Source organism: Gallinula chloropus, assembly GCF_964237585.1.
Source record: "Gallinula chloropus genome assembly, chromosome: 6".
Classification (NCBI taxonomy): Eukaryota; Metazoa; Chordata; class Aves; order Gruiformes; family Rallidae; genus Gallinula; species Gallinula chloropus.
Window position 1 is genome coordinate 9,522,750 of NC_140091.1, and position 15,830 is coordinate 9,538,579.

Here is a 15,830-nt window from a genome sequence, read left to right on the forward strand (position 1 = left end):
GGGTTGTTTGGACTGAGAAATCCTTGGGAAAGAGACACTTCCCCTTTGCTGGAAGAGGAAAGGGCCACCAGGTTAGGACTGTCCCTTCTGGGGAGCTCCGCTGGTCTTGTGGCTCTCACTTTATCACAGCAGCTAGTGATAAAAGTCCCGGAGGTAGGAGGCTGGCTGGAGCCTGAAGAGCTTCCCAGTGTGCTCAGGAGGAAGGAAGGGCTCTGACTGCTCCTGAGTGTTGCATGGGGCACGTGCAGCAGCACTTGCCCTCTGTGGAGCTGGGAGCTGCTCAGTGAGGTGGCAGCAACTGCTCCAGGTCACCTCAGAAGGGCTGGAAGCTCAGCCCAAATCTTTGTCCTGATGTGCTGCCACAGCAGTGGGACCAGCCAGCATCCTGGTGCAAACCGGTCCCTGCAAGCATCCCCACATGTGCAACTACCTCCATTGGTGACCGAAATGTCTCTTTCTCCTCCCAGAAACCCCCGCCCCTGAAAGCTGCAGCCTTGGGCTTCACGTGTCACTGAGCCTCTGCCCTCACCCTGGCCGGCCCTGCCCACCATGGCCTTGTGTCTCAAGCAAGTCTTCAACAAAGACAAAACCTTTCGTCCCCGAAAGAAGTTCGAGCCAGGCACCCAGCGCTTCGAGCTGTACAAGAAAGCCCAGGCCTCCCTCAAGTCCGGTCTGGACCTGAAAGCAGTGGTGCAGCTGCCTCCTGGAGAGAGCATCAACGACTGGATCGCCGTGCACGTGGTGGACTTCTTCAACCGCATCAACCTCATCTACGGTACCATGTCCGAGTACTGCACGGAAAAGAGCTGCCCCATCATGTCTGGTGGACTCAAGTACGAGTACAGATGGCAGGATGATAGTAAATACAAGAAGCCAACCAAGCTGTCAGCTCCCCAGTACATGTGCATGTTGATGGACTGGATCGAGATGCTCATTAACAATGAGGACATCTTCCCCACAAGGATAGGTGAGTGTGCTCTTGTTCTTAATGAGGCAGCTGGGGTTATAACTGGTGCAGGTTGCCAAGTTGCTGGTGTCCCTCAGGGTTGGTATTGCCAGCCTTTGTGATCCCAAGGACAGTGTGGCCTTTACTGTTCCAGGTGTTCCTCAGTGCTTATCCCACACCACTTTGCTGCAAATTGAGCTTGGGATTCCGTGTCCTGCTCTGAGGGGATGTGCAAGAAACAATACTGTCCTTTTCTCTGCTTGAACTTTCCCCAAGTATTCCGTGCTTGTGAGAAATGAGGGCTGGTAGGCCATCGGCTTCCTTGCCCTTTCTGAAGGAGCTGAGCTGCAGGACTGGTTAGAGGTGGTCATCCATCACACCCCTGCAGCATGCTCTTCTCTCAACTAGCCAACTCAATCTTTCTGATTTTCCAGGTAGGTTCATGGTCCCAGGGTCTAAGCCTCATCCCACATTGCTGCTTCACTTCTCAGCTCCTTTCCATCTCTGCTAATTCATCTCAGCCCTGACTGAACACCACATCTTGCTATTTAGCTGAGGCATCACCTCACCAGAGATGCCTGTGCCCAGGATCTGGCCCTTCTAGCTGCCAACCCCAAGCTGCACAATGCACCTCTTCAAAAACTTTGGCCTTAGGAGCTTGCAGCAGCTGCCAGAGGCAACACAGCTCCCAGACTGACCCCTCTGCTGCTGTCCTGCAGTACGTGGCTGCTGCCAGGGCTGATGTTAGTGCTGCTACTATGCTGGTTTCTTGTCATTTGGGGAGATGAGTTCAAGGGTTGGAGCTGATGCTGGTGGGGCTGCCAGAGCCTCAGGGTATTTGTTTATCAGGTGAAAAACAAAGCTGCCTGAATGCAAAAGAGGATATAAGGAGCTTTGAGGGGAAAGGCACAGCTTTGCAAGTCTGCCTGAGCTTTTTTGTTCTTCTGAGCAGCAGAGCTGACAGAGCCCTGTGAAATCGGTGCAGTTTAATCTCAGGGTTTTCATTAATGCACCAGAAAATGAAGAAAAGTATCTGTGTGGGACTTCTGGCAGCCACTGTCTGTTGTAGCCCCATTTGACTGTGCCAAAGCACCTAGTTGCTTGTCTTTTTGGGGAAAGTCTCTTGGAGGGATTTGTGGCTGTCTGCAAACAAGAAGGGAGGCAGCATCCCTCCCTTGTGGGCTTGGTGGGCTCCATACATCCCAGTGGATGGAGGAGGCTGGAAGTGTGACTGGCTGACAGCGTCAATGCAAGATGCTCCATGCTGGTAGCCCCAGATCTGCTGGGGACAAGAAAGTCCCCGTTGATTCTGGCTGCAGCTGGGCACTGACTCACTGCTGCCAAAGGGGTACAGCCTTGGCAGCTTGTTCCCAAGGAAAAGCTCTTCACACCATCAAAAGCAGGGTTACAGATGTGGATTTACTCTGTAAGTTTATTCTGAGAGTGTCCTGGTCCAATTTCCTGCCAGGTAGGATGTGTGATATGATGCTGCCTGAAAGCTGCTCTGGGGAGTCAGGGCTGTGGGGAGCCTTAACACAGCACGAAGCAGGTAGCCATGGAGGGATGGGCAGCGTGGCAGCATCCTTTGCCCTCCCACATTTCCCTCCACGGTGCAAAAGTCAAATACAGATGTGATCCTGCTGGTTTTCACTGTGTCTCTGGCACTTCTCCCTCCAAGGTGTACCATCCTCATGTAAAGAGGGGCAGCTGGTGCCTCTGGTTTCCACTTCTCCTTTCCTTACAGTAAGATCCAGGCTGACTGTGGGCCACTGGGGAAAAATAATCCTTTCCCCCCCCCCCCTTCCAAAGCCATTCCCAGGGTGCCTCTTCCAAGCTCCTTTCATGGGGCAGGGGACCCTTACATTCCTGAGTGACTTCAGTCCCCTTGCTGGTGTGTTTCAGTGCTTCTGGCCTTGCAGAGGGAGAAGGGAGCTTAGCCTGAGATTGCCCTTTAAAATGCACGAAAGGTGGTTGTTGGCAGCAGAGAGAGGAGGGAGCCAGCGCTTTGTCGTCAGTTAATTAGCTGCCTTGGGTGCCTGGTAATTGCTCAGCAGCTCTGGCATTTCAGAAGACGGAGGTGTTTGGCCAGAGAGAAATGTCACATCCACCAGTTCCTGATGGGCTGCTCCTTGTCACTGTGCCAGATGATGGGGGGAGGCTGGGGGATCTGCAGTCAGGAGGGATGCAGGGCTGGGGGATGCACAGCCAAGAGGGATGCAGGGATGGGGGATGGAGGCTGGGGGATGCGTAGCCAGGAGGGATGCAGGGCTGGGAGGTGGCAGCCAGGGTGAGCTAAAGGAGGTGCTCTGCCTTTCTGCTGAAGAGCCAGCCCCTTGGGAAGAGACCCATCACAAGGGGAATAAAGGACTGAGAGGACATCAGGGACATGTGAGCTGTTTTAAGGAGGGGGAGAAGTCTGAGATGGAGGGAAAAATAAACTTCATGTTTTGGGGGTGAGGTGAAGCTCTTCTGTATTTAGTAGTAGAGGTGGGATTTAGCATGAAGGTCTGTTCCACTCCTGCTTGCACAGGAGTGATCCACTGGCACAGCTGACCACGATCTCAGCACATGCTTCACAGGCTGCATGCATCTCAGCTTTGCCTCCTGGACCACATGCAATAAAACTGTCCCAGCACAAAGATCTCCCTGGCTAAGGCCACCTGGATGCAGACAAGACAGACTTCTTCTTTTCTTCTGTTTTTCTTAGAAACAGCAAGTGTTCCCTGAACTGGGTATCGCTGTCTGAGGCTAACCAACCTCAGCACCCCTTTCCACCCAAAAGCTACAGAGACTGAAGCAGCGCCTGATTCAGTGGGGCTCACTCATGACTGTTCCCACAGATAAGGGAGAGGTATCTCATGGGTCAGAGAAGGGGAAATCCTTCACCCTGGGGCTTGAGGCTCAGCTGGAAGTGACCAGAGGTGGTTCACTGGCATGTGGGCTCACAAGGCCCTTTGGCATCGCAGGGCAGACCTTGGTTGAGGTAAATGGGCACAGCTCCAGTGACCTCTGCAGAGCTGGGCTGATTTGCACCGCTAAAGAAACTGGTCCTTTGGCACGTGTCAGAGTTGTAGAGGTTCTCCCCTCAGAGCAGAGAGACCCAGGTGGCAAACACCTCCAGTTTAGTCAAACTGTGTGACATGGAGCTTGTGCTAGCTCTGCAGCAAAGCTGGAGGAGCAGCTGACACCCAAAACAGCAGCAAGGGAGCCCGATGCCAGCAGACAGCTTGTGACCTGGCAGAGTCACCCAGCAGGACCACAGCCCCCAGATGTCAGGCTTGCACCAGTAGAAGATCCCTATGGTGGTTTAATGGGGCTGGGAGGGGGCTACCAAGCCCTCTGCATACCTCAGCAAGGGTCATGGGCAGGTAGTACGTCCTCCCCTTCCCCAGGGAAATCCAGGACAGGGCTCGGTCCCACTTACAGGCTTTGCTGTGTAATCCTTCCTCTGGAGAGGAAACCTGTTTGTCTGCCGGTCAAGATCAGACAAATCCCTGCATGGGGTGAGCTGTGCCAGCCTCCCCACTCTAAATCTGCTGCAGCAGCAGCTTTCCCAGACAGCCTGTATCAGTTCACATGTGCTAGCGCTCTGTTTCCACTCTTCCAACCAATGCAGCTGTCCTGGAAAATACATTTAAATGGAGAATAAGCATTGTTCCCAGTGTGGGGAGAAGAATAAATGATTCTACAGGTGTATTTCTACCAGCTGGTAAAACTATATCAGCAGATTTCTTCAGCCAGTGGCCACATGAAGAAACTACCACCTGGAAAACATTGGCTCCTCCTGGTAATCGTTCTGCTCTATGGTGCCTGGTGTTAGGGAGCTGCTGCCAGCGACAGCACGCTGGGGAGGAGAGCTGCTGGATGGGGTCTGCAGGGCCCACAGCAGTCTGCTGCGTCTGCAGCGGTCAGCCCAGCATCAGGCAGCTGGTTGAACAAGGCAGGGCATCCTCCATCAGCACCAGCACGGCTGCTGAAGCCTCTTGGTTATTAAATCAGTGTGGACACAGGGTTTGGACCAGCCCCAGTGCCGGAAGCACCCGGCGCTCTCTGCCAAATGGCTCTAAAGAGCATCAGTCACAGGAAATTTTGGAGCAATTCTTGGAAAGCTTTTCAAAACTCCAGCTCTGCCATTCAAGCCTGGTCCCCAAACAATTATAAAACCAGGGAAAACTTGGTGTGAAATTATCCAATACTTTCTCCTTGTAACAGGAGAAAAATGTTCGGAATTCAGCTAATTATTGCCGTTCTCTCAGCTGACTATTTTTTACTGGGGTTGTCTTTTTTTTTTCTTCCAAAATTAACCCCACACCAGCTTGCAGCTGCCATCATGCCACGAGTTTTAAATGGGGCTTTAAAGACTTATTTTTAGGAAAAAATGAATCACCAAACACCAGGGTGGCCAAAATGGAATTGGGAAATAACAACGACGACAATAATTCATCACGTAGTTCATTGAATTACTGCTTTTGCAGAGGAAAACAATACAATTGCCAAGAAGCAGAATAGCTTCCCAGTACTGATTCATCATGAAAAAAGTGGCTGGAGCACGAGGGTGAGGGATGGGAGAGATGGCAGGAAGGATCCAAGAGCCACTCACAGTTCCTTACCACTTTGTTACCTCTCATTTTCGTTTCCTTTTACACGTGGTCCCACGTGGCTTCCTTAAGTTCTGGAGGAATCGGCACTGAGTGAGGAAAACAGATTGCTTGGGGCATTAAATCACATCTTGGGGTTCTCAAGCAAAACACCCAAGATAATCTGAAGGCACTAATTCATTTTGGGGCTGTGAGTCAGGCCACTCACCAGTGCCCTGGCCACGCTGCAGTGAGAGTACAGCAGGTACTGAGAGCTTTGGCCCTGGCTTGGAGCATGGGTAAGGTTCTCCCTCCCCTGCTGCTCTGGATCAGGCTGCACCTCTGATGTTCCCAGCTGCTGGCTGTCTGGTCTGCATGCAGCATCTGGGTATCACAGGCCTGTGACTGAGGGTGGAGAAAAAGAGCTGACCTAGTGTATAAACGTTTTTCCCAGCATCTCAATGTGCTCACGTTACATCCTGTGGTTCCCTCCTCATCACTCATCATGCAAGAGGAGTTGGGGAGGTAGGTTGTGGGTTTGCTGCTGCTTCCTCTGTGCTGGTGCTGTGAGCACCAGCGATTTAAATGTAAAGGTAATTTAAGTGCCTTTAAATAAGATCTTTTTTTGTGGTGGTCTGCTGTCCCTTGGGGCAGCTGGGACCAGCATCAGTGGGACATTCTGGGATGGGGTGGCTGGATTGCCATGTGTGTGTATTGCTGGGGAGGGTGAAGCAAACCCAAGAAACATCACGTTGCTGGGGTGGTTTGTCAAAACTTGGGGCTCCACCCTGACTTTCCCCTGGCCTGATACATCCCTGCTATTGGGTCATCTCAGCCATGCAGCGTCATTCCCTCCAGCCTCATCCCTTCACCTCAGCAGGCTGCCACCCCTGATGGTCAATGCCACCATGTACCACCTCAGAGATGGAGAAAGTGCCCCAAGGATGGGCCACCACTGCCCTGTTCCAATAGGCTGCTTCTCAGTGCTCTGGCCACTGATGAGGTCTCTCTGCTGCTGGCTGTCACACTGACCTGCCTGGCCCAGGCTGGCAGGGAGGTGGGAGTCCCACGCTTGGGGAATGGGCTTGTTGTTGCAGTGGCCCTTCCTTGCAGCCAGGACAGCTCCAACATGAATGCACAGGGGCCTGGCTTCTTGATTTAAAACTAAACATCTTCAAGGGCACTATGAGGGAGATCCCTGTCCCCTGCTGGGACTGCTGCCTGCAGTTCGTGCCTGGCTGCAGGGAGGAGGCAGGGACAGCTCTCCCTGTGTCCCCTCGCGTGCTGGAGAGGATGTCACAAGCATTGTCTGCTGGACATCCGCTGCACCAGCAGCCATGACCCAGGGCAAGCTGTCTTTATGCCAGATCTTTCTGCTGCTCTCCCCGTGTTGGTCAGATGGAGCTTTACTGGAGAGCCCTTTCCCTTCAGCTTTGGGCAAAAGAATGGGGGATTTCTCCGGTTCCTCACTGGTGTGGCCAGTGCCTGCTGGGGCTGTGGTGGGTTGCTTTCCAAGTCACCAGAGATCAGCAGCAAGGCACAACTGCTGCTGGCAGAGGCAACCTGCTTATCAGATATCCGCCCTGCTTCCTTCCCGTGGGGAAGTGCTTTGATCAACTGGTGCAGGCCCTGTGCCAGAGGCAGGGTCCATGGTGAGCATCCGTAGCCTGTACCGAGGGTCCTGGCACAGAAGTGCAGGCATGGCCACAGTATGGGGAGGGCAAGCAGGACCCGATGGCCCAAGGTTGTGCCCTGTGCTGCTGGGGTTCCCAGCTTACCTGGGTATGCGTGTGAGTGAGAGGGGTGATGTGGGGAGAAAGAGCCAGAGCTGGACCCCAGTGATCCCTGGACCCAAAGGACCACAGTGAGTGGAGGTATCATGACATTGTAGGGTAAGGCGCTGGCTTGTAGGGTCCATTGGTGACCGTCAGCCACCACTGTAGTGTGGCCGTGTGTGGAGGGCATGGCCACACACTGACACCTTGTGATGGACACAAAGAAGGGCAGCCCAGCTTCACCTCCCAGGAGCTGCAGCTGCTGGGTTCATGTGGAAGCACACAAAGGGGAGAGTACCCAGACGGATACTTGTAGGTCCTGACAGCTGGATGGTATCTTTCCAGGCATCATTAGGTACAGGATAGTTCAGCAATTCCCATAGTTGGTGACAGCCATAAGATTTGGACTTCAGGACCTTAAACAATCCCTTCCAACTCAAATGATTCTATGACTGATGCTAAATCTCTGTTCCCTGATGCAAGAGTTGCTTTTGGAGAACCCAGGATGTCTACCCTCTAAGTGCCTCAGCAGCCAACATGTCCATGAAATCTTTCTGGCAACTGAATTATAGCACAAGATGGTTCCTGGTTAACCTCAGGACAGAAGTGGTGGAAAGCCACTTGTCACCATCTGCCAGCTCTGGAGGTGGCTCCTCTAACAGCAGTATCTGTTAACAGCCCTGGGAGATTGAGACCCTTTTGATCAGGTGTTCACTGTCTGATCTTATTTCTTTCTCAGCTCAGGACTGGGTTGAGGTTTGCTGCTTTCCTGTGCTCTGTCTTCACAGTTTGGCCATAATCAGGCTGGTGAGGTCTGATTTCTTCCTTGCTGCCTGCTTGGACTGAAGGAGGCACTAGGCAAGTGGGACCAGTGACAAACTGGAGGCAGTGAATGTGTGGCTGGCACCGTGCTGGGTTCCCGGCAGTGACTGCTCGCCTCTGGTCCCAGGGAGACGGGCTGTTCAGAACAGTGTGTATTCCCCAGCCAGGGCCCAGCCACGTCTGCTCATCAGAAATTACTTACTGTGATGAATTTTTCTTTATTAAAGAAAGCATTTCTTCACTGGTTCTTCAAAGCTGGTCTGTAGGGGCCACCCTAATGGCATGTCCGAGGCCTCAGCTGGGTGATTACAGCTTTTATTTGCTCAGCAAATTCTCACTCAGTGCAAAAAGCTCAAACAAAACTGTTGATGAAGCACCGTGTCCCTCCTGGCTGCAGGGGAACCCAGAGATCCCTCTCTGATCCCTGCCCTTATCAGACTGGCAGGTGAGGAGTGCTCTGCAGTGAAGTGTGCACGGCAGAAGCAGATCTCCAGTACCATCTCTAAGCTGTGGGCATGGGGAGAGCCCGGCTGTACTTTGCCAGGTGTGAACACCTCTCCCAGAAGGTCCTGATGGGATCTGATAGAGCCGGCAGCACCGGGTTGTGCTGTGGGAGCAGCTGTGGGAGCAGCCCTGGGGCTGCAGCGCTCCCGGTTATGCAGAGCAGCGGCCGTGATTCAGCCTCAAAACCACCACTCTGTGTCCGTGTGATGCCGAGACACGTGTCCTCCTCTGATACCCTCCGATGTCCACCCATGGCACAAGCACAGCACACGCGCTCCTGCCCTGCCCGCCGCACCCACGCCTTGCACCACGCAAAGACAGGCTGGGCTGGGCTGAGCTGAGGCATGATGCTGGTTTAGATGAAAGATCGTTTTCTGTTCTGAGTTCTGTGATGCTGAACCCAGCACCCACTGAACCTTGGCCAAAACACTGGCTGCAGGTGTGATGTGGGAGGCACAGCCCCTCTGTTTGCCACCCACAGAGGAGATGGGCACGGTTCTGCCGGGAACCTTTGGGAAAAGTAATTGCCTGGTGAGGCTGATAAGGAAGATTCAAAGATAAAATTACCAGTTCTGATTTTGTTGGGGTTTTTTTTTTAGTGAAGAGGTTTGCTGATGGTTTCCACAGCGCAAAACGTGTGAGCTGGCCATGGCTGAGCAGAGATTGTTTTGAAAGGTTTTTCCAGAGGTTAGGTGCTGCATTAGTAAGAAGCCAAGGGAAGGGGCGGGAAGGGAGCTTTTGATTTTGTTCTCTGGAAATTTGCATTGAATTTTGCTCAGGGGAGAGGAAGAAGCTTCAGGAAAACAAATTCTGGTTGTTTTATTTTCCACCTCCTAAAATATATGTGTGCTGTTCGAAAGCCATGTCTCCTTTAGAGATTTACTAGAGATTGCTGACACTTACCCTTGGATTTTCACTGTGATAGCAGCGAATTTAGACAAGAATGGAAATGTAGGTTATGAAAGTGTGCCCTTGTGTGGAGCAAGGCTAAAAATACAGAGCAGTATGTGCCAGGTTCCATTCTTGAACAGCCCGGGAGGACACCTTGGGAGGGAGCATCATGCAGGCACAACGCAATTACAACCTAAGCATCATTAGGATGGGCAGTTTTCTTCCTGCTCTAATGAGACATTTGTTTGAAACAAGGATCATGAAAAAAATAGGTGAAACCCCACCTGTTTCTGTTGATGCATCAGAAGTGATGTTTGAGGGTGTGTGGAGGAAGAAAAACAGTATAAACCATGATTTTAATTCAGAGGACCAGGGAAAGTTTCCTTCCTGATGGGAGGAGGTTTAGTTTTGGTCACGGACCTGGGTAAATACAAACTGACTTCTGCCATGCCTGCAACAAGCTTGTAAGGAGAGGGCAGATTGCTCTGGATAGAGCTAAATGTGGACAGATGTGTTCTCCCGCACTGGATGATAAATTTTCTCTCGTAGGGAAACTCCCCAAATCTTCAGACCATGCCTGTGTGAAATTGCTGGTTGGGCAATGAGGAAGTATGTGGGGAGAGCTAGATGGCACTTTGCCCTGGTGCAGCTGTCACTCTTGATGTTAGCCAAGGGAGTCTTTCATCACCACTGCTGCCTGTTAAACACAGCAAGGACTTTTAAACTCTAAGCTGTTTTTTTTCTAAATGTAAAAATTCTTCCAATGTGCTTCTGCTTTGCAGGTGTCCCCTTCCCCAAGCAGTTCCAGCAAGTTTGCACTAAGATCCTCACCCGCCTCTTCCGCGTCTTTGTCCATGTCTACATCCACCACTTTGACAGCATCATCAACATGGGTGCTGAGGCTCATGTCAACACCTGCTACAAGCACTTTTACTACTTCATCAGGGAGTTCAGCCTCATTGACCATCGGGAGCTGGAGCCTTTGGTAAGGAAGCACCAGGAATGGGGAACCGGAGGGGGTGGGAGTGGTGTGGGCTGAACGCAGCACTGGGAAATTCAGGTTGGGGCTGGACTCTGAGCAGTGCAGTCACCCTCTCTGGAATCTTTTAGCCACCCTACCTCAGAAGCACACCCAGGTTTTCTGTCCTGTAACCATCAGCCTTAGTTCTCTGAGCAAGAACCCCCTCACCCCCGGCAACGCTGAGGAAACCATTTATCCTTTGAGAAACCCCTCCTTGCACTTTGTCTCTGCTGCCATGCCTACAAGTTGCTCTTCAGTATCCCCAGGACCACCGTGACGGTGTCCCTCTGTACTGCCTTGGTACCTCTAATGCAATTTGCCGATCAACATGTTGCCAGCCAGTTCTGTCTCAGGGCTCAGATCTGTCTCCAAGTCTCCTCTCCACAGTCTTGAACTTTCCTATTTAGGGGACTTAGGCCCCTGCTTGAGATCCTAGTGTGAAGTGCAGTGAGGCTGCAGGAAGGGAAGCCCCAGCAGGACATGCAGCTCCAGACAACAGCTATGGAGGCCAAGCTGGAGAGACCTTTGGGGAGCTCTGAGTTTCTCTGCAGCCTCCCTTGGGAGGCAATTAGCCAGGCAGAGAGTGACAGTCCTTGCAAACAGAAGGACCAGTGGAAGCAGAGCCCAGACAGCCTGGGCACATGAACTAGAAAATGCACACAGTTAGTTTTGTAAGAGAGTAAAGTGTGTTACGGGCAAGGTTAAGTGTGGTCTGACCTAGAGAGGACATTTGCAATGGGGAGATGAATTAAGAGGGAAGCCAGTAGTTAGCATTCTGTGACAAGGGCTAGGTTGCAGAAAGGGCTGTATGCTGCAGCAGGGAGCCAGGGAGTACCAGGAGGATCTAATCCCAGAAAGAGAAAAGTCCCAACACGAGCTGCCTGTTTAGGAGTATTGGGGATGCTCCTGCCCATGAGTACTAAGTGCTTTTGCTCCTTTGCTTTAATTTGTCTTAACTTACTGCCTGTCTGCTCTGACTGTGATTTGGGGGTGTGTGTGAGGGGATGATGATCTAATCAGGGGAGACTTGAATGACAACAGCATCTACATCAATTACTTCTTACAGTTTGATTGTGACCTACATTATCACAATGGCCCTCAGCTCCAGAAAATAGTAGCTCAGTGTCACTGTGCCCTCTGTTAGTCTTCCTCAGCATGGCTCCTCATGACAAGCTTCTTTAGCATTGATATACAGCCCATAATGGTGTCATCTCCTTGACTGATGCTTGCTAATGTAAATAATTAGCACCTAATAGCCAAAGCAGAGACTGACATTGCTAAATAGGCTTTCAATGCCGGTGACTCACATGCAACACATGATGATTTATGGGTCTCGGTGAATCCAAGATGAGCAGATTTTCCCATGTGATGCAACCAGGGTTAAACTACAAGGAAATGAGCCACATTTACCTCTGGTCTATTTGTGTCTCATTTCTTGGCGTGCCCATTGCCTGGCATCTGAGCCCTACAGCTGACCCAACCACATGGGAGACCTCCTTTCCCCGGGTGATGACTTGCTGTAGGTGTGTCTGAGTGTCCTGCAACCACAGGATGGCTGTGTTCGGGATGCAATGCTGAGCAGAGGAGGTAGGGACAAGTTGCTGCAGTTTATGAACAACTTTCAGAACCTGAAAGTGGTCCTTCTGGCTATGCTGTTACCCCAGGGAGGCTTCAACTTGGCATTGCCTATCAAAACCAAACTCTACAGGGGTTAGGATTGATCCAGTAGTTTCCAACAGCATTTTCCTCTGCTGTAGGCAGAGAAGTTTCTTCACATGCATCCCAGGGGCTTTCCAATGAGCCCTAGACCTGGTGTGGCTTGGGTTAATTGTGCTGTGGTGTGTGAGGGGAGCCTGATGTTCATGCTGTTCTGGCTTTGCTTCAGCAGCAGCTGTGAGGATGCACAAACAGAAACATCCAACCTCTGCAGCACTTCCCAGTTGACCTCAGTGTCACCTTCCTGTGGCTGATCACTCTTCCCCAGCCCAGGGCAGAGCACCAGTGACTTGCTTTGCTCATTCCCCTTCTCACTGGGCTGCACTGTAACTGCTGCCCTGCTTCTAGGTGTTTGTAAGCCCTGAAGGATTCACCTGTTGGTTTGACACTTAAGCAAGGGCGGATAGTGCATTGCATCTGCCCTCACTGACAGCTAAATCCACAGGGTTTAGTTTTTGCAAGTCCTCAAGGCTTGTGTAAAGTCCATAACTCTCAGTAGGGAAGACAAGAACTGTCCTTCAGAGGTTCAGTCTCTCAACTGCCTCATGAGCCCGGGTAACTATCCTAACCTTGTGTTTAGATGGCCAGTTATCCCACATGAATTCCATGAGAGGAGAGACTCCTGCTTGCAGAGGTGCCTCTTCCCCACATGTGACTATGGAAGGGCATGAAGCACATGTAGGGAGAGCAACTGACTGAATCTCCTTTTGCTGCCTCAGTTTCCCTTTTGGTCAAACTTCTTTGGGAAGAGATTTCTTAGCAGCAAGCAGCCAAGAATGAGCTAGATAGACCCTCTGCAGAGGCAGAGCTAGTGACAGGCTAGTTCACTCACACCAGGAAATGTGGGGGCAGAGAGAAACCGTGCCCTTGTTTCCTTGACAAGGGCCAGTTCTGGTGCTGGGCAGCAGCGGTGGCAGAGGTCCAGCTGGATATGTACCAAGGCAGAGCTGTGGGGATTTCCAGACTGAGATGAATGCCGTGGAGATCTGGGGTCAGCCTGAGGAGCTCACAGGCAGCTTGGCAGTGCACTGACCCCCTAAACCACCCCGTTCAAGGCTGCTTTTGTGTGGTGCTGTGCTTGTGGGGTGGTGTGGATGCTGCTGCAAGAGGATGTTCAGAGTCTTCTCACCCCCCTCTTCTTTCCCTTCTGAGATGTTTGCAAACACCTCCTGTTTGCAGCATGAGTTTGTGGCAAAGCATCGGCTTTTGTTTGATGCCAGGGCTCTGTGCTCCAGGGATTCTGCACGTTGCTGAGAAGCTCTCTTGTTGCCACCGTCCCCACCGGATTTGAAAAACAAAGCTCTCAGCACAGAAGAGCTGAGATTGCAGCTTCTCTCCCCCTTGTTTATATCACTAAAGGGCCTTTTATAGTGTTACTCAAGGGTCATCCTACTGTCCTAGTTCTTTTTTCGGAGTTACATCCTTCCTTCCCTGCAGACCAGCCCTACTTCAGATCTATTTCGGGAGCACATTGTAGTGTGCAAACCTTTCTCTGGGGTGTGTGAGGGGGTCTGTGTGCACATGCAGATTCACAAGCCATGAACCTAATGAGCCAGCGAGAGTCACAGACCTTCCTTGCTGATTTGCAAGCTATTAGTGGAGCTCCTTAAGGCAAGGACAAGTGCTACCTTCCACCAGCTGAAAGCTGGGCACCTTACTACTGCCGCTGGCATGATGCCACCAGTCTGTTATCCCACACAGGGCTTCCTCTGGCAGGAGGCTTCCCGTGGCCCTCTTGCATTGCAGAGCGACTATGAGATCCCTTGCTAGAACCACAGGTCCTCTGAGTGAGCTGTCATCTCCCAGGAGCAGTTCTGTGTCCTGTCTCTGTAGAGGGCTGTAAGTGGAGGTTCTGAGAGTGGTACCACCTTGTCTGGCTGCTCCGTGGCTGAGTCAGGAGCAGGACCTGCATCTTCAACACCTCAGGTGATGCTCTTTGCTTGGACTACTCACAAAGCTAGAGCATGGCCAAAATAACCGTGTGCCATGGAGACTGAGGAGGCTGCCAGGAAGGAGCTGCTGAGGCAGAGTGTTTCCCAGGAGGGCTGGCATGGGAAGTAGAGAAACGCTCCCCAAGACTCCCACAGTCACTTCTTTGGGTTGTTTTTGGACACCTACCAAAGGGCCTGACACATCACCCCATTAAAACCTGTCTTTGCACTTACTGTTTCTTTCTTTTATCTCCCCCTCAATGCAGAAAGAAATGACAGAACGAATCTGCCACTGAAGCATTTTGGCAGGCAAACTCAGCGGGCTCGTTCGGGGCCCGATGGGACAAGACACCCCGTGGTGGGACACCTCTTCCCAAGGACTTGCTCTGGACATTTCAACTCAACGAACTATGAACACTGCAGAAGAGCCTCCTCAGGCCAGGGCTGAACCCTAAGCTTGCCAAACATCTCTGGATAGAGTTTTTAAAAATAGATTCCAGTTTCTGTTGTATGGCTCCTGTCTTAGAAAGCCACCAACTTACTGGAGAACGAGGTTTGGTTGACTTTGGCACACTCTGGTTTCTAAGACTCAATCCCACGTCTGATAACATCCCTTGGGCTACCTTTCCTCTTGTTTTGTCCTCAGCTTCACTGATCTCTGCATCTTTTTTTTTACTGATTCCTGCCCCGTGAGCAGGTGTGACCTTGGCTACTGAGTAATGTCTGTTTCCTTGCCCCCAGGCAGAGGGTTTGTGGTAACCCCCGAGATCAGCTCTGCAAAGTTGGTGACATTCTATCCCAGCTGCCTTCATGTGGTTAGTGGCTGATGTTTTTAACCCTGAGCTATGGATGTCTTTCCTTCTGCCCTAATCCCTGCGTTTCCAAAAGGACCCTTTCCCCACACCAAGGGATTTTCCATGCTTAGCAAAGGGGACTTCATGTTCTTGAGATGCATCCAACACTGCTTGGACCAATGGCAAGGTGGCCTCATGTCAGAGAAGGTGAATTAGGCCACTTTTCAGCATGATCAGTGCAGTCTGCTTGAGAAAGACTCAGAAAGCAGTGGAAGGAAACTGTTGCCAGAAAACAACATTTTCAACACGTCAGCATTTCCTGGCATGTTGTCTTGGCTCAAGATCAGCAGATGCTGGCTGTAGAAATGGCTGTTTTTCCATTATCCAGCCCTACAGAATAGTAAATCAGGTGGAGAAGGAGTTTAAGAGACATGTGATCTACTGTGTACATCCAAAAAGGCAAGATCAGTCCTTCTTAAATCTTTTTGACCATTATTCCCCTGAAAGATATCACATCTCAAAAGTTCTTTCCCTTCTACACGGAATGCCTGGTAACTAATGGTCTGTTCCCTGTGCCATTTTTGACAAAGAGTTGTGTTTTTAGGGAGTTAAAATCAAATTGTCTGAGCCACAGCATTGCTGTGTTTGTGTTTCCTGCCATTTTTCTTTTCTGGGAAAGTTTTATATTCCAGGCACAGCTGTTATTTATAATCTGGGTTCCCATTTTTGGGGTAGGGAGGGGATGTGGCTAAAAAATGTAAATATTTAGGCACCATTAAAGCACACAAGTGAAATGTTAGTGCTCAGAGCACTTATTTTTGCTGAAAAAAAATTCTATTTTTTTCTTAATCTT

The 15,830-nt window shown here is 51.1% G+C and overlaps 1 protein-coding gene across 1 annotated transcript; it reads left to right on the top strand.

Moving 5' to 3' along the window:
* Positions 1 to 473: 473 nt before the first annotated feature.
* On the top strand, positions 474 to 14,479 carry MOB3C (MOB kinase activator 3C; the record flags this gene model as incomplete). The annotated part of the gene is made up of 3 exons (XM_084265907.1): positions 474 to 967; positions 10,298 to 10,500; positions 14,450 to 14,479. Exons 1-3 carry the CDS (start codon positions 550 to 552, stop codon positions 14,477 to 14,479), a joined length of 651 nt encoding a protein of 216 aa, XP_084122033.1. The 5' UTR covers positions 474 to 549.
* Positions 14,480 to 15,830: the final 1,351 nt, after the last annotated feature.